Here is a 26166-nt window from a genome sequence, read left to right on the forward strand (position 1 = left end):
TGGCTGCAAGCGCATTTTCTTTATTTGCCGTGCGGACTGCTCTGCAGAAACCTCGCGCAAATAACATTACTTTCTGCACGACGAAGTGAGGTCTGCGGGGGAAGGAGGGCGCCGCCCCTCAATTCATTAATCCAGGCCTTGAGAACCAGGCTGAATGCGGTAAGAGTGTCGTCGGTAAGCGAGGGCGGGCCTGCCCAAAAGCGCTAGCCAACGGCTTTTTAGGGCCTGTGGTGCTTCTTAATGGGGCTTCAAAGGCTGAAAGGAGCAAAGGAAAGAAAGAGGAGCCCAGCATCTCGGCTCTGCCGTTGTTGATCCATCATCTTACGCCTTATGTAAACTCTCGCAGTTAACTGCTTTCCTTGCTGTGGACGATTTTCTGTAGACAAGATACTCTCACTAGCCGGAGATGAACCGGATCCAACGCAACAGTATCTCGCCTTCAACTACGACAGTAATCGGGCACCGAGTATATTTATACTTGACTCCGAGCCGCTGGCAAACCCAGCCGCCGTGTTGACGTTATGGGGCTTAGCACGTAGAGGCCAGAAAGTGGTAGGTAGAGTCGTGCGTGATGCTACTGTCAAGTCTCGTCTCATCCATCGGGTGTTCCAGTTCTGCCACGTCGAATAGCTCTCCCGAAGCCAGCAATTGCGGTCAGCGCATGCAATGCAGTCTGCCGAGGCTGGATGCATCTCTACACCGATTCGATGTCTCAACCAGACTTGACACCGCCATGGACATGGTAAAAGTCGTCAAATCAAACTGCATCGGGCGCATATAGAGCCACGTGCAAGACACGGAAGCCCATCGGTCTGCAGGTTTCGGGTTTGCTATCGGCGGCCACTAGAAGCAATGGAGTCTTGACCGAGCATATTGCATGCTATTGATCCGAGAACGAATAGTAGCAGGTAGCGATCGCTTCTTTTTCTTTCTTTCTTTCTTTCTTTTTTTTTCTTCGCCCTTGCATCGCGTACATATCATTCGCGTCAACCTGTGGTACTACCATCAGATGACGATGCAGATTCTGCTACTGCTACTGCTACGCTCTCAGCTCGAGTCATTTGAGCCGTCAACGCAGCGTTTCAGTTGAATCTCCGTCTGTTAATGCGGACGAGAGAGCCGGCTCCGCGATTTGGCGACGGTGCGATCTAGGGCTCTCGCTTGTCCCCTATCGGATCTCGTTTGCTGTCCTTTTTAGAGCCTCTCTGGATTTCTAACCTACCTGGCCTAGTAGGTAGGATCTGATACGACTGTCGCATTGGATGGGGCGCCATGCCCAGCCAGCCGGGCGACGTGCGTGGCTATTAGTGGAAACAGACACCGCCCCTAGGGATGCAATGCCCGAAGCTCGCTTAGAATAAAACCCTCAGGCAAGACGGCTGGCTGGCTGAAGATCTCGTAAGAGCGCAGCTCGGTTAGAGAGAATCGACCAAAAAGGAACTCCTGACCATGACACAATTTATAGTTCTTTGCATCTGCTCGCCCACCTGCAACCGACAGGAGGATCCAGTGGGGATTGTTTTTAGCGTAGCTGATGGACGCTTTTACTCGTTTGACTGCGCAGCCAGCCAATGTCAACTTGCAAAACTATTGCGAAGCGAATATCAAGAGCGTCTTAAAGACCTACCCAGTCGGATATCACATGCGATTTAGGCATACGCTGGACCTCTGACCAACATGGGAATTGATGGCAGCATTATAGTAAACCCAAATTACAAACATTCTCTGCAGCCGCAACTCACCGTGCAAGTTTACCAGGTTAGTGCCCGCTGTCAAGTAAATTCTCCGCCGGTATCCCGTAACCCCCCACCATCAATGCTACTTACTGGGAACCCAGCCTCGGGGGGTTATTTATATCGTTCTGTTATATCATCACCCTTTTCCTTTTGCCTGACGCACATTCATCCACCGGTCGCTCGCTCGTGTCGCGTGTCGTCGTCTTCACCTTGATGGATACGAGATAGTTACGACCCGAAGATCACATCGCGAGGCACGGATCTACGGCGAGAATAGTTGATGATGTATCTGATTTCAAGACCAACCCAAACGTAACGTAAATGCTCCTCGCACATGAAAATCGCCTCATCCCGAGTATGTAAAACGCCTCTACCTATGCCCAGCTCGCTCTATACGACCAAAAGCAAACAGGAAAAGCAAAAACTCCCCGTAGTCGTAGCTCATGCAATACCACCCAGCGACCCATGATTCTGGAAAACCACACACTCTCTCCATTACTCCACGTTACCCCAAAGCGTGAACCACCGTTTATGGTAGACGTCCTTGCAGCTTTCCTACCCCGCCTGAAACCTTCCGTCCTGCCGGTCACGCAATATGATGTGATCAATCAGACATCTTAGACCCAGACAGAAGCAAAAGCAAAAAGAATAGCTCCTCAGCTGAAGATCAAGACGTCCGCCGCTCAACAATCGCCTGCCCAACCGGCTTCCCCCCCACGAACCCCAAGTTCCCGGCGCCGTGCTCATAGACCTTGCGGCCCCGTAACCACGTCTCCCGGACGCGGCCGCGGAACGCCTTGCCCTCCCACGGCGAGCACCGGTTCTTCCAGTGCATCCCGTGGCTCTGCAGCACCCACTCCTCGGCCTCGTCGAACACGCAGACATCGGCGTCCATGCCGACTTTGAGCGCGCCCTTGCGGTGCGACAGGCCGACCTGCTTGGCCGTCGCGGCGCAGCACAGCCGCACGATGTCGACGATGTCGGGCGCCGAGAGCGACTCCTGGGCGCGCCGCACCGACGCGCTGTGCAGGATCGGCAGACCCAGCCCGACGGACGAGATGCCCCCCCAGGCGGCGAAGAAGTCGCCCTGCGCCGCCGCCGCTTTCAGCTGGGCTTCCTGGGCCAGTTCGTCGGCGTCGGCGTCGGCCGACATGTCGACGCCCGAGTCGACGTGGTGCATCGCCGCGGGCTCGGCGGCGGTCTGGAGGTGCGACGGCAGCAGCTTGAGCTCGGGCGTGCAGGGCGAGTGGTCCGAGACGACGGTGCGGATGACCGAGTCGGGCCCGGCCTGGAGCTCGTCCCAGAGGCCGTCCTGGTTCAGCTGCTCGCGGATGGGCGGGCAGCACTTGTAGCGGCAGTCGCCCTTGGCGACCTCCTCGGCCGCGAGGCCCAGATAGTGGAAGCACGTCTCGGCCGTGATGTTGACGCCGGCCTTGCGGGCGGCTTTCAGGATCGGGATCGCCTGCGTGGCGGACAGGTGCACGATGTGCAGGTGCAGCGCCGGGGCCAGGGGCGCGAGCGAGACGATCTCGTCGATGGCGCACGTCTCGAACACGGGCGGGCGCGACTCGAGGAAGGTCTGGTACGCAGTCAGGTCGCCGTGGGGCGCGGCGGGCGGCTCGGAGGCCTGCACGGCGTCGCCGACCGAGTCGGCGATGGGCGGGATCATCTCGGCGTGGAACATGAGCGTGGTGGGGGTCCCGTTCAGCGTCTTCATTGCCAGGGCGATATCGTTGGATGAGACGCAGGGGAACTCGTCGACCTGTGCGCTGGTCAGTAAGAATGTCTCCCTCTCTAGTGTTCAGAAAGTATTTGCACTTACACCTGATTCGATCAAGAACCCTTTGAATCCACGTACTCCGGCTTCGACCAGCGGTAGCAGCTCGTCGGCATTACCGGGAATGACACCGCCATAGAAACCGACATCGACCCAGCACTGACCCTGGGCGGCGGCGAGCTTCTCCTTGAAGCCAGCAACTGTGGTAGTGGGAGGGATTGCGTTGAGCGGCATGTCAACCACCGTAGTCACACCGCCCGATGCGGCCGCGCGAGTGCCGGTGTTGAAGCCTTCCCATTCCGTCCGGCCCGGCTCGTTGAGATGCACGTGGGCGTCAACCAGACCGGGGATCAAGAGCTTGGAGCCGTAGTTCAGATAGGTGGCGGACGAGGGGAACGAGGACTGCGGCAGGACGGCCGGCACGATCGCCACGATCTTGCCCGACTCGGGAGAGACAGAGATGGAGGCCGGGGTTAGTACGAGGCTCTCGTCCGGGAGAGTGAGGACGGCCCGCGTGGAGACGAGGACCATGAGCGGCTCGGCGGTGCCGGGAGCAGCATACGCAATGGACCCCATGGCTTCTGGCAGTGTGGGATAGTAGTCGCACCGGTGCGGTATGGATGACGGCGATATAGGGGAGACTGGGGGCCTCGATAAGAATCTGGGGTGCAGTAAACGAAAGCTGGAAGCGGACAAGCGCAGCAACGGCTACGATGGCGACGATAGATCAAGCTGCAGTGGCTTATCGCGCAGCTATTGTAGTGGCGGTGGTGGGTTGACGAGATAAGATCCCGGCTATGCGTTCCGGTCTGCGACTGGAACAAAGAATGGGAAGAGTTGTGGTCAAAGAAAGCACGTTGTAGTAAAGAAGGGCAGTGGTGCTATCGTGGTCTCAGAGAATGACACCAACGAAGAAAAGACAAGTCACAAGCAACTGATATGGGGCAGAGTCTACAGGACGAGAGATGGTAGAGAAAAAGGGAGGTATTCAAAAACCACTTGGGCCAGGCAGGGCCCCTTGGCCCAGAAGTGTAAGACGAAGGGCCCTGTCATCGAGTCAAACGCATGTTCTCGTGCCCACCGCTCCTCCACGAGCGACATCCGACGCCGCCCGCCGCCCCTCGGCAGAGGCGATAAGAAAGCCAGACCAGCCTGTGGTGTATTTTGGGGGTGGGTCGCATGAAGGATGGGGCCAGCAGCGAGGTTATCTACAATGGGCGGGAACGCCAAACCAGGCAATGCCATGGTGTGGGCTGGGGCCCGGCTAGGCGGTGCTAGGCGCAAGAGATAAGGAAAACGTCTCGGACCCTGAATCTACATACAGCAGTCGCAAGTCTATCGGGGCGCTATGATTGGCCCGTCATTCTCCCGGGGGGGGGCTTGTGCTACTTTAGTAAACGTTGCGTTGACATTCCACCATCGGGTCTGTGGAAAATCGGTTATCGCCCACTTATTCCTGATTCCCCGAGTCAAGAATTTGATCATTTTTCGCCAGATCGAGGAAACCAGGGACGTGGTATGCAACACTCATCAACCGAGATTTCCATTGGTAGAAAGACCTCTGGACTCTGGAGACCGCAGAAGCGCCTGCACGGAATGCTTGTTTGTTTGGTCTAGCCTCTGCTGCCCAATTTTTGTGCTTGCGGTAGCGCGCCTCAGGGCTGCATGGGGACAACTAACAAAGAGGATCCGTCAGCAAGTGGTATGGCCTTTTTGCCCACTCCGGTATCTTATCGCCAAACGATTGCTCGATAGAAACTCCCAAGAGGCCGAGGCGAACGACTCCACGTAGTTTTCATCGAGTAATCGTGACCACACGACCAATGGGAAAGACAATGGTCACCTGCAGGATATTATATTCAGTTTATGGAAGCCAGTCAGCCAGTCCCTCTCTAAAAAGGACTCCGCGGCAAAAGGAAAATCGACCAAATGATTCTTCTACTGTACGGACCCGACACTACTACTGCCTGTACCTGCTCTTTTCGCACATGGGCAACTGAGGTCCCGTCAGAGTCCACCCCCGTCTTTCGGTCAAGCCTTTCAATCAATGACATGCCCCAACGAAGATAATCTCCTTGTGCCCGGTGTTGCAAATCGACAAACCGAACAAGCAGATTCTATCCACTAAAGCATTATCAAAACTAGAAAATACGTCGATCCTATCTTTCCCCTGAACTGAGTCGTCGTTGGAAGCACGATCAAATCAAGAGCATCTTATCGGTCGGCCCTGTCACGAGCCGGATCTAGGTAGTCGGTCGTATCTCAGATCGCTGACTGTTTCTGTTTTTCTGTCTTGGAGTCAAATCAGATAAACCGATAACGAGATCCTCAGCATTTCATTCGCTCTTGAGGTGCATGGGCTTTCTGACATATCAAAGCTTGTTTCTCGTTTATGTCGAAGGCGCGCGAATTGGAGCACTGGTCGCAGCGATTATCTTTCTTCTCTCGGATTCGCTGGGGGCTTGGCTGCTGCGGCGGTTCGTCACCTGCCTGCTGGGCTGCAGCGGTCAAAACAGAGCCCTGATCCGAAGTTGGGCGCCACTTTTACCGCCTAAATCTGGCTGGCTGGTGGTTGATCTCGTATTTCCGGTGGGAGCGGTCGCACCTGCAATGAATGAACATTATGAGTGTCTAGATGCATACTTTGATATCCATCAATTAATTGGATGACCTCTCCCCTGGCATTGTTGAAAATGATTGAATATTGCCGTTCCCCCTCTCTCCCTCCCTGGCCCTTGATATCTGTCCGCATTTGGAACTGTTGAACAATCCGGGGTATTTGCGGGGGCGGGTTCGGCAGTAGAAGACAGACAGGCGATAGCTTCGGGCGAAGTCCCATCCGGATTACAACATCTCACGATTACCTCAGCGCCTGCTCGTACGTTTTTTAGAATGATTCAACTTCATATTCCGTCGTCGCCGCCCTGCGTAACCCGCTGCGTCAGCTTTCGCCCGCCTTCTGCCAGGAAAGGAACAGGGAATGCGGGGTGAGAAGTTGTGATGTAACCAAACATCGTGAAGGCTCTACGTATGGCTGTTGCGATTGATTCTCTACCTACCTATTTCAAAGAGGAGTGCATACGTTCGTTGGTTGCTGGCTTTCGTGTACACGACGTTTTTGGCCAGGTAAGCGGTTACAATGACAATGATGACCATCTGGATATTTCGAGCGGCCCGGCAATCAATCTTCGATGTAGGTATTCGTAGAAACGTTGTCGAAGATATGGATATAAGAACGGGTACATCGTTGTGTTTATGCAGTATGCGTTCAATAGATACCACTTGCCTCAACAATTGTTATCGATTATATAAAAATAATGGCTGCCGACAAGCACACGAACCCCTTGCTCCCCGTAGCAAATCCCACGCTGTCTTCCTGGTGCTCAGAGCCGCACCGCCTAGACTCGCACCGCTCCACCGAGCAGCTCCCAGAAACATGCGACGTCGCGATCATCGGGGCCAGGCTCTCCGGCGTTTCCGTGGCCTACAGCCTCTCCTCCCCCGCCTCGCAAGACCCCAGCGACACCGGAGCCCCGCCGCCGTCCATCGCGCTGCTAGAGGCGCGCCAAGTCTGCTCGGGGGCCACGGGCCGGAACGGCGGACACGTGAAGCTGAAGACGGCATCCGTCCTGTCGATCATCGAGGAGCACGGGCTGCAAGCGGCCGAGCAGTTCGCGGCCCTCGTCCGCGCGCAGATCGACGCGCTCAGGGAGGTCGTCGAGACGGAGCAGCTCGACTGCGAGTTCGAGCTGCGGCGGAGCTACGACGTTTTCCTGAACGCGGACGAGGCGCGGGAGATGGAGTCCAAGTGGCGCGAGAGTACGCAGAGAGGCGACAAGTGGACGCGCGAGCACGACTTCGTCGGCGAGAAGTTCGCCGAGAGGGTCACGTCCGTCAAGGGGGCCAGGGCGGCCTTCAGCGGGCCGGCGTGCTCGCTGTGGCCGTACAAGCTCGTGACGCAGTTGCTGGAGAAGGCGATGGAGAGGAATCCGCGCCTTAACCTGCAGACGGAGACGCCTGTGCTGTCTGTCGAGGCTATGGACGAGGGCAAGTCGGGCACTGGGATCCATACCGACCGTGGCTCGATCCGGGCGAAGAAGGTCGTCTTCGCCACGAACGCATACACGGCCGGGTTACTACCTCAATACCAAGGTATGCCGAGATGAATTTTTCAAAGCAGAAACGAAGCCAGGTCTAAAATGGGTGGTGGTGTGCAGGTGTCATTAACTCATATAGGGTAACGGCCTCCCATCTCGCGCCCCCGAAGGACGCCGAGCCGGTATTTCCCCATCTCAGCCACACGTACAACATCGAGTACGGTCTCCAGTATCCGGACACGTCGACCGTGGACTACCTGAACCCTAGACCCGACGGCGGCATTGTCGTGGGTGGCGGCAGGTGGCTCTTCCAGGAACCCCGGGAGCTCTGGCAAAACAACATCGACGACTCGGTCCTCATCGAGCCTGTCCTGGAAGCGGGTTACTTCGAGGGGTACATGCAGCGAGTGTTCCGCGGCTGGGAGAGCAGCGGGACGGAGCTGGACAGGGTCTGGACGGGAAGTAAGTTTGACGCCAGCTCCCCATTTGCTTCCCTCAGCTAGTCATCTCGCTAACCGACTCCGATTCATCTGCAGTAATGGCAGCCACCAAAGACGGGATGCCGCATGTCGGCAAAGTGCCACAGCGCGAGAACCAATGGGTAATTGCAGCCTTCAACGGCGGCGGGATGGCTCAGATTTTGATATTGGGCAAGGCAATCGCGGACATGGTCAAGAATGGCAAGCCGTTGGAGGAGATGGACGCCGTCGTCCCGCGGCTCTTCCAGACGACGTTGAAGCGGATGCAGACGTAAGGGAGGATGATCGTGTTGGAGAGATGCACGCTTTCTGGGCAGAACTCAAGATACGAGGTGCTTAGAAGACATATATCTTTTCCTAGCAGGTAGTTGCCTCGTTGCACATGTTTGCCGTTATTTGACTTTGGTCCGTCTCTTCGGGTTATGTTACCAGCGTCGAACCATTGAAGCTTGGATCACAGGGGGTCTGCCCCTGGCAATTAGGTACCTGGCCCTGGAGGATGTACGTCGCAATCGCGCCAGTGGCCAATTATACCGGGAGCGCATCACTGACATCTCAATATCATCGCGACCGTTCAAGGTTTGGTGTATCGACGGGATGTTTGTTCTGTCGCTGTCGCACGTGTGCCCACTTCGCTAATAATGGTGCCACCCAGCACCCGCCTCCCGTCTCCCGTCTTCCGGGTGATTTATCAGATCAACACCAAAACCCATTCTGGTTCTGATCGGCCCTCCCTCGATTTCCCATCACGCGTACAGGGGACCGAAGCCAAACAAAAGCAAGATGCAGCGCCCAATCAATGCTACCCTACCCAACGCTCCTTCCTAATCGAGTATTGGCAATCAGGGAAGCTTTTATTATCGAGTCAGGGAAGCTGCATGCCGAAGGAAATCAAACGCTACCCCTCCTTCTTTCTTCAGTTCTTCTTCCCCAAGCCGCGTGCATTGGAAATTTGATGCACGATATCGGTCCATGTTGCTCTGCTGATCCAACAACACCAAAGGGCCAAAAGCTGCATAACGGCGTCGCAGTCACGCTATCTACCCATCGGTTCCTGCTTGTGCATGAGCCTGCGGGTGACTCCCACTTTCGCCATCATGTCGGCCAGAGGCTCATGTCGCCAGCCCGAGCTTTCCGCCTCTCGCGGGCAAGCATGTCTTATTCACTAATTTCCCGGAGCGAGTCTCCCCCTCTCTCAGGTCGTACCATCTCAATGCATCCGACTGGAGGTTCCCGTGACTGGGTTGAAGATGGATGGCTACTGCAGGTCGATCTGCATATAGACTTCGGGCGTCCTGTGGTTCACTATGTCAACAAGGGCGCTGCGACGAGGAATTCATTTCCCTGGCTCTCCGTCAAGTAAAACGGGTCCTGCTGCCAAGTTAACCTCCTATCACCTGTTTGGCTCGAACTGCTTTTCAGAGGGCGGCTTGGACCAACATCGGGGTTTTACGATATTCTTAATCAAGCAGCTGGCGGGTTCGACATTCTGAGGACGAGCATGATAGCGATATCCGTTATGGCTACTCTATGGGCTCCTGTATTGGCTTATTTGGTAGTTGGTGCTCTTGGAGATGCCACCGCAGCCGAGGACTTTGATCCCCTTCAGTACGTCGATGTTCTAATCGGCAGTACCAACGCTGGCAATGTCTTCCCGGGTGCATCTCTGCCTTATGGCATGGCCAAAGCTGTGGCCGACACCAACTCCAGCTCCAATCAAGGTGGCTTCACTCTCGACGGCAACCCGGTGCACGGCTTTTCGGTGAGCAACTTTGGGCCTTCATTCTCCATATCTCAGTGTGTCACTAGAGCGTCAAGTACCTCACAACTCATTGGGGAGCTGCTCGCGTCCCCCCCCTCGCCTCCCAGAGTCGCGTGGTCTATATTTCGAAAGAGCAATACTGACACCCAGGGTCGATAGGTATTGCATGACTCTGGAACAGGTGGTTCGCCAAGTCTCGGAAATTTTCCGTTATTCGTCTACCCATCCTGCCCAGGAGATGATCTCAATCTGTGCGACTTCCCCAAGAAGACGAGGGTCAATCATGGTTCCTTCAAGCCCGAGAATGTCAAGGCCCAGCCGGGATTTTTCTCCATCACTTTGGACATGGGCGTCCAGGCCGAGATGACGACAACTCAGCACACTGCCCTCTATCGGTTTACCTTCCCGAACGGGCCGGGTTCAAATGGAACGTACCCTTTCGTAATGCAGGATTTGTCCGACTTATCAGACTCCAGGCAGGACAATGGCACCGTTTCCGTGGACGCGCAGACTGGTCGAATCTCTGGTGGCGCCAAGTTCCTCCCCAGTTTCGGATCTGGCTCGTACACTGCCTATTTCTGCACCGACTTCTCCGGCCCGGCCATCCAGGACAGTGGTATCTACGTTAACAGCCGCGCCACCACGGAAGCAAAAGAACTCACCATATCGCGGTCTATCAACGGCTACCCTCTACCCGGTGGAGGTTTCGTCAGATTCCAAGACGCGACAACTCCCATCCTAGCGCGAACAGGTGTCAGCCTCATCAGCACCGAGCAAGCCTGCGTGAATGCCGAGGCCGAGGTCCCGGACTTCAACTTCGACTCTGTGACTAAGGCCGCCAAGGACGCATGGAAAGCCAAGTTGAGCCCCATCACTGTATCCGCTGGTGGCGGTGTTGCAAAGGACCTGATCATCAACTTCTACAGCGGCATCTATCGCACCATGGTGAACCCGCAGAACTACACCGGAGAGAACCCTCTGTGGAAGAGCGATGAGCCGTACTTTGACTCGTTCTATTGGTTAGTTGGAACGTGATGCAATGCTAGAATACATACTAACAGCTCACTACAGTCTTTGGGACAGTTTCAGATCTCAGATTCCGTTCCTTGTCATCCTCGATCCTGTTGCGGTAGCTCAAATGATCCGGTCATTGATCGATACGTACAAATACGAGGGGTGGCTGCCTGACTGTAAGATGTCTCTATGCAGAGGATACACACAGGTAAGCCCGCATTCGCGTTCTATAGAACCTCTACCCTAACACATACGATCTAGGGTGGCTCTAACGCAGACAACGTCTTGGTCGACGCGTACTTGAAGGGTATCTCAGACGGCATAGATTGGAATGTAGGTTATCAGGCGATCGTGAAAGACACCGAAGTGGAACCTTACGACTGGGCAACCCACGGTAGAGGTGGGCTCGACAGCTGGAAATCGCTTGGTTACATCCCAGGTAAGCTCATGGTGGCCCTTTTGGAGGACTTCGTACTCCCCGTTACCGGGAAGATTGAATTGCTTCGCCTGAGACTGACACTCTCGCAGTGCAGGACTTGGACTACAAGGGGTTCGGCACTATGACGAGATCCATTTCCCGTTCTTTGGAGTATGCCTACAACGACTTCTGCATCTCCCTGATGTCGAAGGTGGGGATCTCGATTACCTGTCAATACCGCTCCAATCGCAGTCCGCTGATATTTCTCAGGCCATGAACAACACAGCTGATCAGGAGAAGTATCTTGATTCCAGCGAGAATTGGAAGAATGTATTCTACCCTGATCAGACAAGCTTCCTCCCAACGGGAGCGGATACTGGCTTCAAAGGATTCTTCCAAGCCAAGTACCTGAATCAGACATGGGCCTCGCAGGATCCGTTGACTTGTTCGAACCTGGACACAACCGGTATTGCTTGCTCTCTGCAGAACACCGGTCGGGAGACGTTCGAAGACAGTACTTGGGAGTACGGATTGTAAGCCAACTATCCAGATCTTGATTGAAGTAGTCCCTACTAATCGGCATCCCTCTAGTTTCGTTCCGCAAAACCAGGGGGATCTGATTACCATCTATGGGGGGCCTAATGAATTCGTGCGACGGTTGGATTATCTGCATGATCAGAATATCACTAACATTGGCAACGTAAGCACGCTTCACCAACATATGCTCATACACAGTAAACTCTTCATCGAAAACTGACGCTACCACTGATTTAGGAGCCCTCGTTCCTCACCGTTTTCCAATATCACTATGCTGGCAGACCAGGCAAGAGCGCGGCGCGGTCGCACTTCTACACTCCTCGTTACTTCAACCCGACTCCAGGAGGACTCCCGGGAAATGACGATTCCGGCGCGATGGGCTCGTTTGTTGCATTCTCGATGATGGGACTGTTCCCCAATCCCGGGCAGAACGTGTACCTTATCACGCCCCCCCTTTTTCGAGTTTGTCAACTTGACGCACCCGACGACTGGCAAGACCGCCACGATACGCAACGTGAACTTCGATCCTAGCTACGAGGCCATCTATATCCAATCCGCCACACTAAACGGCGAATCGTATACGAAGAACTGGCTCGATCACAGCTTCTTCCTGGAAGGCAAGGAGCTCGTGCTTACCCTTGGGAAGACTGAAAGCACTACTTGGGGAACCGCGGTGAAGGACCTGCCCCCGAGTACGGGAAAGTATGTTGGGTTTAATGGAACTGCTTCGGACCAGAGACTAAGGAGCAGGTCGGCTCTGAAGTATCGGTCGGATACGTGGAAGATGGATGCTTTCGCGCGCTAATTAATGCCTTGGATCACTTGATGAGTACGAGGGCGGCGATTGAGCCGATGGGCTAACTACATAATTAGTCATAATATCATCTTGAATATCCCTCCGCCTCGCCTTTGGTGCCGTCCGAGAACACTTCTGCATCGCTATGCTTGTGATCAAGTCAAGTAAAGAAGACGGCGGCAGCAGTGACGCTCTCGCGGTCCGCATCTCCGGGCTAAGTCGAGCTCCACGTCAGTATACCCAACCCCAAGACAAACCAGCAACCTGCATGCCGGCGCCGCTATCAACATCGCCTCTTATACCAACGACGCCTCGATTTGTACCATACTAGCGACCCCTAAGCAGATGTGGCCGCTAGTCCTTCGAACATGGTCGCCGCCTGACGATCTCTTGAGGGTCAATTCCGACACGTGCGCTGAAGACCAGGCTTACAGTCCTCTATGGGCCCACGCTAGCTCTAGCAAGCCGTGCTGCTGTGTCCCGCAACCCTCTAGTACGACGGCGGACACGGAGCGGCAGGAGCAGCCATGGGTTTACTGTCGGTCCGGCACACTCCGTGATGTCACCTTTCCCTCCGGTAGGACGGCCCAGTCTGGGCAGCGCGTTTTCGCTGTCGCGCCGCCGCTCGATACTAAAAACTACAGCCTGGTCGTGGCTTAGCTCTGCACGGCGTTCGTCGATGAGATGCCCGAGGGTGTGGCTGGTGGGCCGATGTTGGTGTAGACACAAGCGTCGAAGACCGGTGCGACATCGCTGGCGCGCCGGGTCTGGGGCTGCAGGCGCTGGATAGCAGCAGTATCAGCAGTAACGGGCATTTTGATGTTGTTGCTGCCGCTGGACGATGCGGCTGAGTCGAGGCGAGAAAGCCCTGGGTACCCCTAAGGTGGCACAGCGCTTATGACTTTTGGGCCAGGAGATTGCCTGGTGTCGATCAGCTTGGATACACCTGAGCTAAACTCCAGGCACCCTCAGGCCTCTGATCCTCATGACGCAGCAAAGCTCCGAGGCTTATTCTGAGGTGGCAAGGTTGCGGAGCGGCCTGATTGTGCCGCATCCTGTGCCGCACCCCTTCCGATAGTTTTCGTAGAGGCCCGTGGTTGATGAACTCACGTGACCGGTCGAGGACCCGTTGTATAATGGGTGCGGCACAGTTAAAATGGGATGCGGCGCAGTCACGCCGGTGGCACGGAGAAATGGTAAGATAATGACGCCCGATAGCCGGTGTGCTCAAGTGCAGGCCGGAGGAACCTGAGCCAAATATAGCAGTCACCTACGGCGATATCAATGAAAACAATGATGATTCTCTCCAATCTGAAGTGTAGATCAGCTCCTTTTGAGGGGGCAAGGACCGACCTAGAATCAGCCGCAGTGATCCCGGCGGCACATCCTGTAAGGGCACCGGACTATAGCCCGCTACATTGGGGCTGAAGTGCAATATTAATCCAGACACATCAGTTTTTCTCGGGATGTATCCTCAGATCTTTGATTATAGTGTGGAAATCTCTTGAAGACAGTCCGCGGAAGGATTGGGGGATCGCCACTTGTTTGGTTGCGGGGCCCCTAATATGGGCCCGGGCCTTGTTCCGCCCCCCTCGGAAGGGGTATTGTACGGTTCGGAGGGATTGAGGTTTGACTATAGGCCCGGAAGGATTACTATCGCGCTTTTGTTCGTCGGCGCCGCAACCAAACGGCTGCGGTGGCTGTTCACGAAGATCGCCAGCGTCATGGACGAACGACGTTGAGCAACTAGAGTAAGGTGCTGCTGTCTGTAGTACGTCTGCTGGTAGTCGTGGAGTGGAAGATCGAATGTATAAGAAGGGCGGCTTGTCCGCTGGTAGAAACAATCTTCTATCACTCACCAGCAACACAAGTCTCATAACAGTATCACTTCCTCCAACTATTACTACCACTACCACCACTCCTACTACAGACAGCTTCATCGCATCAGTCCTACTGTACCACCTTCCTACCACACTACCTTTCATCAGACACATTATCGCACAATGTACGCCGCCAAGATCATCTCCATCCTCTCCCTGGCCCTGACCGCTTCTGCGGGAGTTATGGCCCCTCGTGAAGTCGACCGTTCCGGCGACGGGATCTGGACCAAGGCCGGCAGGGTCTCCGGACTCGTGCAAAAGCGAAGCGTCGAGGCCGACGGCATCTACAATATGACCAACGTTGAGCTCGCCGACCGCTCCGCCGGAACCGGCAACGAGACGATGCACGCCCTGCAGGCACGCAAGGAGCACTTGGAGTGCCACGGCAAAGGCAGCCACAAGTTTGCGCTGAAGGTGGAGTACGAGGAGCAAGCCCGGGACTCTCTGATCGCCTGTAAGTACCTGCCACAGCCACAACAACAGCAACGAGAACAAGGACAGCCCAGCTAAGACAGGGTTGACAACAACAGACTGCAACAAGCCCCAGAACGCCGGCAACTGCGACCAGTCCATCTGGGCCCGCGCCGCCGACGTGGCCGTCTACTTCTGCCTCTACCACAGCCCCGGCAAGTTCGAGGAGAACCAGGCCCGGTACTCGCTGTCCAAGATCGCCAGCAAGTGCCGCGAGGGCTTCGCCGGCAACATCGGCGACGACGGCTTCGCCTACGGTGTTACCCGGTTCGACCTCGACAGCGTCTGCTACTTCGAGGTCGGCTACGAGGGCTAAAGCGTTTCCCTCTTGACTGAGAACGGGGGGACAAACCAAAGTGAATGGAGAAGTGGTTAATTCACGAGAACCACGATGGCGGGAAGGAGAAGGGGGAATTCGCACCCATATAGACACACACACACACACACACAGAGAGAGAGAGAGAGAGAGAGATAGGGCATGCATTTATTTCTGAGAACGGCAGCAGATTGGCCGGTAGTTGGAGTATTTTAACTTTTAACCAATCTACACACTGTGCCCTTGATTTTGTTTGCTCAATATGTTTTCTCGTCCAATATTAACTAGCCTCGGAACGTTTTCATTATGACCACGCATTTATACTCCTCTACCTCTTCCAGCGTGGAAGGAGAGCCAGCGAGCAGAAAATTTACTCGACGACGTCCTATAAAAAAACGGCTATACCTCAAATATCAAAATCTATAACACCCAAAACATGTATGTAGTTGAACCTCGATGCCGAAACTGGAAGTCAGCCACCCATCCCATTGGCGCCAAGCTTCGACAGTTTTCAACAATACAGATGGTCACCTAGCGTATCGCCCGTGCGAGTGGGTGGGGTTCAGCTTCAGTGCCGACCTTTATGACCATGGGCGCTTCGCCGGGGCGATATTGTCTGTTTCTTGGTGCGCTGCGGCACAGGCCGGAGGATCCCCCCTGTCTCCGGAACAACTACCGACCCAAGAACGGGTTTGATGACACTAGTTTGACATGTTGAATGGGACCAAGATTGTCGAACACATTACTTCTGGAGACGAACCCTTCAGCTGGCGCGGCGCAGGATGCTGCAATTCCATCCTTTGCGCATTATACCGCCTCGCGATGATGCGTACGGTGGCTATGTCCCTAGTTTTCCATAAACTGGGAACAAAGCCACACAGTCTTGGTGAAGATCTTCCTATGATGGCGATCACAACTCTTTCGGGGTTACTTTGCGAAGAATCCTGGCATTCTTTTCTTGTCATTGTGAGGACGAGACTGCGCCCTCTGCCTGGCAGCGCTCCGGAGGACCCAGCCGGTCCTGCCAAAACCACCTCAATTCGACCAAGAAGAGACCATCACCGCTGCCAGGCTAGCGAACCGGGAAGATGGCTCCCGACCGCACGTCTTCGAGCAGTGTCCCAGCGTTTGCGACGAGCTCGAGCGCGAGATCTCGACGCTGCCGGGCTGGATCTGGCGGACGCTGGCCAAGGAGCCTGTCGCTTCCCCTTGCGGTGCAACGGTGCCTGCCAGACACTGGACTGCAATCGATGCAGCGGGGCCATGGGTCTTGGCATCATCGCCGCCATGCACATCATTCTGATCGGTGTCGTGGAAGAGAAAGAGAGGCAGGGAGCCGAGGCAGCTGCCGCGGAGTGAAAGGGCCTGCGCGGAAGCAGAAGAGAGACGAAGAGAAAAGGAGACGCTGGCAAGTCGTACTACATTTATGATACTACATTTATGATAGATGCGCGGCTGGGTATTCCGAGCCGGGAGGCAGGGGTTTAGGCCCTTGTGTTGGTCCTTTTGAAGCGGTTAAGGTGATATCCTCAAAGGTGGGAGGAGTCTGACGAAGACAGTTCGGGGAAATATACCTGACTTGGGCCACAAGAGCTTAGAGGACAAGATTTCAGAGATATCAACAAATATTTAATTCTCTGACTTGAGACGATCCTCAGTTGTGAAAACGAAAAGGAAAGAAAAAAAAGGAAAGAAAAAACTGTGTAGTTGGACTATATGCCGTACCGTCGGACTCACAGAATTAAACATATTAGAGAACGCGCATCTACACGTAGAAATACAGGTCCTTGTCAAGCGTTCAGAACCAACGAGAGTAGACAAATTAAACACGAAAAAGGAAAAAGAAAAACATACAACACCGAGGATTCCCAGATCGTCACCGACTCTAGTACTAATTCGGCGCTTCTCAGCTTGTCTATGGGAGAGCGGACGGGATCCCGAATACTCTGAGAGCTGTGGTCGTATGTGAGAGAATGTCTGCTTGCCGTATTACTTATCCCCTCCGTCAATTGCGTGATCCTATTCCCCCTTTCCTTGGGAAACCACTTCAACGATTCCCTACACTACACTGGACCATACAGGCCGCCCCCATGTAAAATTCAGATCAAAGCTCACAGTGTGCTCTCTTTCCTCCTTGCTCCGTATGTCGCTTGCATCTAATACTGCTCGTTTTGATCGAGGCCTGGTGGGGGACGACCACCTCGTCATAATTTGAGTTTACCCCTATTCAGGGCGACCCGACGTTCAACAGCACAGCACACGCTTCCCTCTGGTATTTATATATCTAAATTACCTCTTGCTCCCTTGACCGGGCCGGGGTAGCCTAGCGGTAGTAGTCTTATTCCTATACTTAGAGGCAAGAGGGTTCAACTCCCTCTGCGGTCACTTTTTCGGCCCCCTTTCGGGCCACTCTTTTTGCCTGCTTTTTAATCTTTTAACCCTTTTCATTCAACACACTTTACTATTTACACCCCTAGCATCACACACACACTTCGCATTTGACGATTCAAATATTTTTTTTATTTGCGAATATTCATTTTTGTTAAATTACACATGAGCATATTTGCACTCTAGAATCCATTTACTTCAAATTCATAATGAAACACCATTTCAAGACGAAGGCACCGCCGCCTTACCAACCGAGAAGCCTTCCGTCTTATACATGGCCTGGGCCCGCCGCTTCACCCACTCGGAGCAGCTGATCTCCTCGTAGTGCTTCTCCTCGCCCTCGGCGACGCAGCTGTCGAGCACGCCGCAGCTCTCGTTCCAGTTGAAGCCGACGAAGAAGGGCATGCTGACGCGCTCGCGGCCGCTCCAGTTCTGGGCTCGGTGCACCGTGCTGATGTAGCGGTCGTTCGTGATGCGCTGGAGGTAGTCCGCGATGTTGACGACCTTGCGAGGGAGTCAGTACTTTTGTCTATGCTTGGTAAAACTAACCTGCATAGAACCGATTGTAGACACTATTGCCCCCCGGCACAGGCTCGTCATGGAACGTGTAGGGAAACGGTCAGAGAAATGAGCGAACTTACGAGCGTGCCCTCAATGGGTTTCGCATTGATCCACTGCCCCTGTCGGTTCAGGACCTGCAGACCCCCCATTGTCGTCCTGCCAAAGGATGGTGAAGAGCTGGAAATCCGTGTGCGACCCGATCGAGACTTCCTGTTCCGACTGGGACCGAGCCACAGCATCAGCATCCGTGGGTTTGGGGATGGGCGGGTAGTAATTCATCGCCAACACGGCGTCCGGGTAGGTCACTTTGGAATCGAAAAAGTGCTCGTCGAGATCGAGGGCCAGCGCGAAGGCGCGGACGAGGGCGCGGGCCAACCCCAGGCAGGACCGCCAGTAGTCCACAATGGCGGCCTTGAACTGCGGCATGTTGGCCGTGGCCTCCCAGGGGAAGTCCTCGAGACACAGGTGCGCCGCGGCCTCGGGCGGAATGTCGGCGACGTCGGCCACGGCCGGGTCGAAGCGCGGGTCGTAGGCCCAGGAGAAGCTCTCGCGCACGTCGACGGACTCGAAGGGGTTGATGCGCTGCGTGGCGGCGGCCTTGTAGCCGTTGAAGCGCGCGGAGCGGTCGATGCTGGCGCGCTGCTTGACGGCGGCGGGCTGGCGGAAGAAGTCGAGGCAGGCGGCGTGCGCCGCGGCCGCGGTGGCGCGCGGGATCCCGTGCTGCGCGATGTAGAAGAAGCCCGTGTTGGTGGCCGCGTCGCGGATCTGGCGGGCGACGGCCTGGCGGTTCGGCAGGGCGGGGCTGAAGAGGCCCGAGACGTCGATGACGGGGATCTCGGACGGGTGGGCGTCGCGGAGGGGGGTTGGCAGGACGGTGCGGGCTACGGGCCCGTTTCCGGAGGAGATTAGGAGTTGGGTGGTGGGAATGTCGCTGGTGGCCATGGTTTTTGGTGGTTTCAATCAATATTGCTAATTGCTGTACACGGCGACTTTTGCTCATGCTTTCTAGACGAGGAGGGGGACATTAACAATGCTGGAGAGATTCAGAGCATGTTTCTTTCATCTGTCCTCTGTGTGAGTGTACCAATGCAGCTCTTGATTCATTGGCTTCGCTGTTTCTCCATGCATGGTAGCGAAGCTGCAGCAGTGTTACTTCCCGAGCCCATCGAGTCAGTCAGTCAGGCATCGTCGGACCAAGCCGACGGCATATCTTTCCCGTCATTATCAATGCTACAGAACCACCCCCACCCCCCAGATCACACTAACGACGTCCACTAAATGCCCCCCCCGCCAAGTCTCTACCTAGCGCAGACCCTTCTGTGCAATCGGTACCACCACCGTCTCTTCTGCAGCAGCAGCCCCCCATTGAGCTTCCGCCCCATCCAGTCGCTTCGTCTTGCCGTGCTCGGCGCGCAGCTCCAGAGCCCGCACCAGCACCACCCAGACGCACATGCCGCCCACGAACCCCAAGCTGGCCTTGAACCCCTTGCCGAACGCCGGCGCGTCCGTCACCGGGTACAGGAACTGCTGCATGACGGCCGAGACGGCCCCGCCCCACGAGTTCATGATGGCGAGCGTCAGCGCGCGCACCTGGCTGTCGCCGCCCGTCAGCAGGTTGGCCCAGCTGTAATAAATAGGCGACAGGGGGCCGTCGAGGCCCGCGCACATGTACGCGGCGACGCGCAGGCCCAGCGGGATCTGCCACACTACCAGGCAGATGGTGCCAAACAGGAGGATGGCGAGGTTGAGCATCACGGCGGCCATGCGCCGGCCCGTCGTGTCGACGTAGATGTTCAACAGGAGCACCATGACGATGTTCCAGCCGTTGATCGCGGTCGGGATGTTGTTTACTTCGTACAGGGTCCAGCCGTGGTCCGGGTCGTTCTTCAGGTACAGCTGCATCACCGTGTTGGCGACTTTACCGACTGTGGTGTTCCAGAACCTGTTCGATGGCGCGTAAGCATAACCCAATCAAGCTTATGTTCCGCACGGTAAAGGATGCTACTTACATCCACAAGACGGTCAGGACGTAGAGCTGCCACGACTTTACACTTCGCAGAAACAGATCCCAGGTGAAATTGGACGTCTCCTCGCGGCCGTCTTCGACCAGTCGCTCTATACAGCGAGCCTTGTCCTCGGCGCTCAGGTAGAAGGCCTTGGTGCTGTAGGGCGTGTCCGGGAAGAAGACGACCCCGTAAGCGGCGATTACGATCGTGATGATGCCGTCAATGATAAAGACCCTGTCCGCAGTTGGTTATTTCGACACTTTGACCTTGGGGGGCGAGCAGGCAGAACTTTTACCATCTCCACGCGGATATCCCATTCTTGCCATCCAGGCTGGCCAGGACTGCGCTCTGGAGGTAGCCCGATATCATGGTGCCGACATATGCGGCACAAGCAAAGATGGCGGCGCGCTTTCCCAGCTCCGTTCTCTTATACCAGGATCCGAGGACATACTGGATCCCGACGAAGCAGGAGCCCTCTAGGAAGCCAACAATGAACCTGATGGGGTATAGCTGATACCAACCACCCTTGGGATTAGTCTAAGAGACACCGGTTTTCGGCTGCTGTCTGACCGACACTCGTGTTGGCCTACCTGATTCACATTGGTGACCGCATACGTCGCAATCGTCAGTATCCCCCACACGAGCTCCAGCCCCGGCAGCAGGAACCGCGGCGGGACCCAGGTCAGCAGCAGGTTCGCCGGGATGGGCCCGAGGATCTGCCCGACGGCGAAGCAGGTCTGCGCGAGGTTGAACTCGGTGCCGAGCATGGCCAGGTCCTCGCGCATGCCGCTGACGTAGGCGTTGCTCAGGTTCGACTGGTCGAGCCACTTGGTGAAGTACGCGAGGCAGCCATACGTCAGGATGAAGAAGTCGATCTTGAACAGGAGCTTCTTTTCGGAGGACGGGGTGCCCTTCGGGTGCCAGATAAAGAAGGCGGGGCGGTTTTGGCCATAGGAGGAGGCGAAGAGGTTCTTCGCGTAGTAGGATAGTGATAGAGCCATGTTGCGATGTCCGACTGGGAAGCGATCAGCGATGTGATGAGGGTTCTCCGCAATGTCGTCTTTCCCCAGTGAAACAAAGCTGATGTTGTCCACGAGATGAGCAGGATGCACCTCTAACAAGTCGTTAGGAACACCACCAAAGACATTGGCTGAAAAGTGAAAACGTCCCGAAATCTACCAAGGGCAAAACAACCACATGGCTAACATGAGGACTGGGAACAATATTATGCAGTACACGATCTAGTTGGTAGCATGTCCACTCGCAGAAGTCGGTAAGTGCTCCCGATGCGTCCATCCTGATACCGGGCTTGATCACCATGGCCCAAGCCAGTTCCGGATACGTGGGCGGTATCCCCCGCTCGCGTGTCTATCGGAGCCAAGGGTGTCAATCAGATAGGGGAGTCCCGTCGGCCAGTTTGCGACACTAACGCTACCCGGCTATCGCGTGCAGCATCCTGCGAGGGGTGGGGATTGCGGGGAACCCTCCGGCATTGGGGTTCTTCGTCCAGGGCAACATGACTTATTGAACTGCGAGGCGAGATTCAATCGTGAACAGTGAGATGTCGCTGACAGTGAAAAGAATAAGTTGAAGGGGAACATAAGTTGAAATGGCAGAGGTCCTCACTCCAGTATCTTCTGTTACCCAACCTTCGGCGGTGCCCCGTCAAGTAAGTCGGCCATTAACATACTTTGAGACCATGACAGGTGAGGTATACTAACAACATGCACAGGACAAGAAGTATGTCTACTTCCACTCCGGCTCCGAAGCAACCTACCGCGAGGTCTCGGACGCGTCATCGTCCTCCTTCACTTCGATCCCGACCGTGGACCTCGCGGACCTAGACAGCGGCTCGCTCGAGGCACGGCGGCGGATCGCCCGCGAGATCAGCGATGCCTGTAGTAAATGCGGCTTCTTCTACATCAAGAACCACGGCGTCCCCGAAGACGTCATCCGGCAGACCTTCGCGCTGCTCCGGCGCTTCTTCGCGCTCGACCACGACGTCAAGATGGAGGCCCACGTGCAGAAAAACCCAGCTATTCGGGGGTACGAGCCCATGCTGGAGACGAACTTGGATCCTAGGACGAAAGGAGGTAAGTCAGTCATTTCTGTTCACTTATTCCTCCACTTTGAGTCAACTCTGAACTTGTCGCAGATATCAAAGAAGCCTTCACCATGGGCGACTGCTACCTCGAACCCGAGCAAAACTACACCGGCAAGACCGGCGCTCCGGGCCCACCACCGCACGTCACCCAGCCCCAAAACATCTGGCCCTCGGCAGCCCCCTGGTGGCGCGAGGGGCTGTACGCCTACTACGCGCACGTCCTGCCCCTATCGCTCAAGCTCGTGCGCATCTTCGCCCTAGGCTTCGGGCTGGACGAGGACGACTTCGACGCCATGTTCCGCTTCCCCATCACGGGGATGCGGCCGCTGCACTACCCGCCGACGCCGGGCGTATCTTCTTCTTCTTCTGCGGAGGAGGAGGGGAACGTGGGATTGGGAGCGCATGCTGATTTCTCTTGTAAGTCCAGGCTTGGGGGGGGCGTGCTTCCCCGTCTGCTCGATTTTAGATAGACGCCAACTAACAGATCAATAGGGCTCACCCTAGTCCTCCAAGACGACGTCCCCGCCCTCGAAGTGCTGAACCAAGCCGGCCACTGGGTCGACGCTCCTCCCGCGCCCGGCACGTTCGTGTGCAACGTGGGGCAGTACCTGGAGCGGCAGAGCAACGGGCGGTACCCCGCGACGGTGCACCGGGTGCGCAACAAGACGGGACAGGAGCGGTGCTCGCTGCCGTTCTTCCTGACCCCCGGACCCGAGATCGACCTCGAGGTGTTGCCGTCTTGTTATGATGACCATGACCCGGAGAACCCGAAAAGGTACGATACTGTTAACGTAGGGGACTTGTATATCCGTCGTGTCCTCTCGGCGCGCAAGAAGCACCCCACGAGCATCAAGTACCGGGACGTGCCGCAGGAGCAATGGAGCTACAACATGCTTCTGTCATGAAATCCAAGTCAGATATTCGACGATAGATATGGTCAAGGGACAATAGCAGTCACTTAAGGTACATGTAGAGCCCGAACGAACATAATACATGGGACGTAGCGCGACGGAATACACTGGCCATTCATTCCCTCAAACTCGGGTTAAGATTCAACCCCCCACCACGGCGTTCATCAGTCTCACCTGCCCATTGGCCGTCAGCGTCCTAGCCGCGCTCAGACGCGGATTCGTGTACTTGACCGTAGCTGAGACACTGGGATTCGAATTGCCAGAGACGCTATACGTAGCCAGAACGAACGTGTTTGCCGGAATCGCAGTCGGCACGTCGACCGGCTTCAGAGAGCCGCCGTTACTCGCGGTAACCTGGAACGACGCGCCCGTGTACTCGACGTCATCGAAATTGCTGACATTGACGGCGAGCAGCCGGCCACCATTACCAGACGTAGAGGCCAGGGAGACCCACCCGTCGGCGAGGCGGGCATCATTAGTGACCGGACGATCCGCGCGACGCCCCGGCAGCACGCCCGAGCGGTATGCGTTCTTCTGAGCCTCGGCCGAGGTCTTGGTGATGTCGGAAACAATATAGTTGCGCAGGTACGTATCGCCCTGAGTCCCCGAGCCGTTGGGCTTGCCGTCGAGGCCCTGGCCGGCCTTCCCGTAGTTGTCGATGAGGGTGTTGTTGCCCGTGTGCATGGGCCCGTTGCGGTTGGCGACGTACCAGCCCTGGTTGCCGAAGAAGATGTTGTTGAGCTGGACGTAGCTGTTGGACCCTTCGTCGTTGTACAGGCCCCAGTACCCGGAGTCGTACACGTAGTTGTTGGTCACGTACGTCGACGGGCTGGTCGACAGCGTGTACACGCCGCCCAGGTCAGTGTGGCTCTGGCCGTATCCGTGCACGAGGTTGCCGTCGATGACGTTGTTCTTTAGCGTGGTGGGTGTATCGTACTTGGGCTGGTACTTGTACAGGCCCCGGTTCACGTACTCTTGGCTGCCGCCGGCGTCGTTGGAGCCCCACCCGTAGCCGTGGCAGATGCCGGAGTAGGGAGTGGTGTAGATATCGTTGTGCGAAATGGTCGAGTGTTGGAGGTACGACAAGAAGATGGGCACCGTGGAGCTGAAGAGGGCAGAGTTGTTGGTGAAGATATTGCCAGAGATGTTGATGCGCGTGACGGTTTGACGCTCGTTGGACGGGTGGTGAGCTTCGGCCTGGATACCGCCCACGCTGATGCTGTTGCCCATCACTTGGGTGAAGTACCCATCCGTAATGGAGATGCCGCTGGCGCCGAGGCCAACTTTGGATAGGTGCGCATTAGGGTCATTGCCAACACCGATGCCTCCGTTGCCAATCTCCGTAAATGTGCAGCCCGTCAAATTCACCTTGGTGGCTGCGCTGATTTGGAAGGCGCTGGGCATCTGCCACCAGAATGGACGAGTCGCCTCGTGTTCGGGGTAAGTCTTGTCTTCGCCAATGTAGCCACCCGTCTGCTGGTCGGCGAACCCAAGTTTGCCCGGCCGAAGCCAGGTCGAATGGGAGAAGGTAAGCCCCTCAAAGTTGATGTCATGCGCCGGGTTGTCGTAAGAGCCGCTGATGGAGATTAATACTTCCTGTACCCCGAGATAAGTGTCCAATTTGCTCAAGTCCTCGCCGCCGAGGGGCTTGTAGTAGACCTTGCCGGCTTGTGAATCCAGGAAGAATTGGCCGCCCTCCACCAAGAGGGCCAGTGAGTTCTGTACCCAGACTCCGAAGTCGGCAAAGGGGCTAGACACGGTGTCCCAGCCAATTATTTGGTTCGACCAGCTGTTTTGCTTCATCACGAGCTCTCGGTTTCCGACAGACACGATCGGGGCATAGCGATCGGTGAAGGACGAGATGAAGCGGACCTCGGCACCAGCGATACCTTTAGTGTTCATGAGCCAGTCGTAAGTGCCCGAGTTCCACCTCATTGAGGTGCTGGTGTAACTGAAGTCCTTGCGGTTGGCAATCTTCCTGCGCGCATAGTTGGCTGCTTTTCCGCCGACGAACAGATTGCGGGACTGCGTGCCCACAGGGACCGAGGCCGAATAGACGCCATTGCTTCCCGCCGTCCAGCCAGTAACCTTTAGGCCACCCGATATGACTGATCCCTTCTCTCCAAGCCAGTTGACTTTGTGCCCATCTTTTCCCGACTCGGCATTCGTGAAGTTGAGGGGGGCCGTGAGAGTGTAGGTCCCAGCTGCGATGTGGACATTGATGTCTTCGGTCAAAGTCTTGCCGAGCTGGGCACGAACGGCCTCTTTAGCCTTGGACACAGTCTTGAAAGCCTGGTCTGCCGAGGTTCCTCCATTGCTGTCGGAGCCGTCCGGCGATAGGTAGAAGTCCGTAGCAAGCACGACGCTGGCCAGGATCGATCCGATAAAGAGACTCAACTTCATCTTGATATGTCCAAGATTAAACGAAAACAATGCTCCGGTAGACCAACATGCTGGAGATCCCTGTGTCGGAAATATGTGACTGGCTTTGGATTTATAGATCATCGATTGTCTTTGGCCGTGTCACTTCGCTTGTGGGCAGGTCTGGCCACCCGTGCGTGTGTGTTACTGTTTACGGCGGGGTCATGGTGCAGCATTCCCAGGAGGAGCCGTCTCCCGCGGCAAAAGACATCATATCGTATACATCCCGTGTGCTTCCACTTACACGGGATCGGCGAGAAATCTCCGGTCGGAGTGAGATCGCAATAAGGCTATAAGGTTGTCGGCCCAATAAGAAGCCACCAATCCGGAGAATTCTCCGTCAAGGTCCCGTTACATCAATGTAACCTGCGGACATGAGGGGGAATGGGGAGGTGCAATGACGACGAGACGATACACGGCAGGATGGTGTCTAGAAGACGGGCTGCACATCATGCTTCTTGGTAGCGAGTGATGATTTGAGCGGTAACAGGG

At 55.8% G+C, this 26166-nt stretch overlaps 10 protein-coding genes across 10 annotated transcripts; 5 read left to right on the plus strand and 5 right to left on the minus strand.

Moving 5' to 3' along the window:
* Positions 1-2403: 2403 nt before the first annotated feature.
* Positions 2404-4089, minus strand: PG986_013756 (allantoinase; the record flags this gene model as incomplete). Its single annotated transcript, XM_066849978.1, has 2 exons — positions 2404-3498; positions 3559-4089. 2 exons carry the CDS (start codon positions 4087-4089, stop codon positions 2404-2406), a joined length of 1626 nt encoding a protein of 541 aa, XP_066694121.1.
* A 2741-nt stretch (positions 4090-6830) lies between these two features.
* On the plus strand, positions 6831-8364 carry PG986_013757 (FAD dependent oxidoreductase; the record flags this gene model as incomplete). Its single annotated transcript, XM_066849979.1, has 3 exons — positions 6831-7665; positions 7731-8072; positions 8147-8364. 3 exons carry the CDS (start codon positions 6831-6833, stop codon positions 8362-8364), a joined length of 1395 nt encoding a protein of 464 aa, XP_066694122.1.
* A 1244-nt stretch (positions 8365-9608) lies between these two features.
* On the plus strand, positions 9609-12625 carry PG986_013758 (glycoside hydrolase family 92 protein; the record flags this gene model as incomplete). The annotated part of the gene is made up of 9 exons (XM_066849980.1): positions 9609-9851; positions 10011-10870; positions 10923-11073; positions 11127-11304; positions 11394-11494; positions 11554-11816; positions 11875-11983; positions 12058-12252; positions 12284-12625. The coding sequence occupies 9 exons, from the start codon at positions 9609-9611 to the stop codon at positions 12623-12625; spliced, it is 2442 nt and encodes an 813-aa protein (XP_066694123.1).
* A 647-nt stretch (positions 12626-13272) lies between these two features.
* On the minus strand, positions 13273-13670 carry PG986_013759 (uncharacterized protein; the record flags this gene model as incomplete). Its single annotated transcript, XM_066849981.1, has 2 exons — positions 13273-13494; positions 13563-13670. 2 exons carry the CDS (start codon positions 13668-13670, stop codon positions 13273-13275), a joined length of 330 nt encoding a protein of 109 aa, XP_066694124.1.
* A 949-nt stretch (positions 13671-14619) lies between these two features.
* On the plus strand, positions 14620-15283 carry PG986_013760 (uncharacterized protein; the record flags this gene model as incomplete). Its single annotated transcript, XM_066849982.1, has 2 exons — positions 14620-14950; positions 15027-15283. The coding sequence occupies 2 exons, from the start codon at positions 14620-14622 to the stop codon at positions 15281-15283; spliced, it is 588 nt and encodes a 195-aa protein (XP_066694125.1).
* A 711-nt stretch (positions 15284-15994) lies between these two features.
* On the plus strand, positions 15995-16642 carry PG986_013761 (uncharacterized protein; the record flags this gene model as incomplete). The annotated part of the gene is made up of 1 exon (XM_066849983.1): positions 15995-16642. The coding sequence occupies one exon, from the start codon at positions 15995-15997 to the stop codon at positions 16640-16642; it is 648 nt and encodes a 215-aa protein (XP_066694126.1).
* Positions 16643-17893: 1251 nt separating this feature from the next.
* Positions 17894-19174, minus strand: PG986_013762 (2OG-Fe oxygenase superfamily protein; the record flags this gene model as incomplete). Its single annotated transcript, XM_066849984.1, has 2 exons — positions 17894-18175; positions 18347-19174. The coding sequence occupies 2 exons, from the start codon at positions 19172-19174 to the stop codon at positions 17894-17896; spliced, it is 1110 nt and encodes a 369-aa protein (XP_066694127.1).
* A 360-nt stretch (positions 19175-19534) lies between these two features.
* PG986_013763 (MFS general substrate transporter) lies at positions 19535-21239 on the minus strand (the record flags this gene model as incomplete). Its single annotated transcript, XM_066849985.1, has 4 exons — positions 19535-20174; positions 20242-20472; positions 20534-20775; positions 20829-21239. The coding sequence occupies 4 exons, from the start codon at positions 21237-21239 to the stop codon at positions 19535-19537; spliced, it is 1524 nt and encodes a 507-aa protein (XP_066694128.1).
* Positions 21240-21847: 608 nt separating this feature from the next.
* PG986_013764 (uncharacterized protein) lies at positions 21848-23247 on the plus strand (the record flags this gene model as incomplete). The annotated part of the gene is made up of 4 exons (XM_066849986.1): positions 21848-21907; positions 21971-22331; positions 22394-22759; positions 22835-23247. The coding sequence occupies 4 exons, from the start codon at positions 21848-21850 to the stop codon at positions 23245-23247; spliced, it is 1200 nt and encodes a 399-aa protein (XP_066694129.1).
* Positions 23248-23394: 147 nt separating this feature from the next.
* On the minus strand, positions 23395-25656 carry PG986_013765 (uncharacterized protein; the record flags this gene model as incomplete). Its single annotated transcript, XM_066849987.1, has 1 exon — positions 23395-25656. One exon carries the CDS (start codon positions 25654-25656, stop codon positions 23395-23397), a length of 2262 nt encoding a protein of 753 aa, XP_066694130.1.
* Between the last annotated feature and the right edge of the window lie 510 nt (positions 25657-26166).

The sequence above is a fragment of the Apiospora aurea genome (genome assembly GCF_038362705.1).
Source record: "Apiospora aurea strain CBS 24483 chromosome Unknown utg000009l_segment0_segment0, whole genome shotgun sequence".
NCBI lineage: Eukaryota > Fungi > Ascomycota > Sordariomycetes > Amphisphaeriales > Apiosporaceae > Apiospora > Apiospora aurea.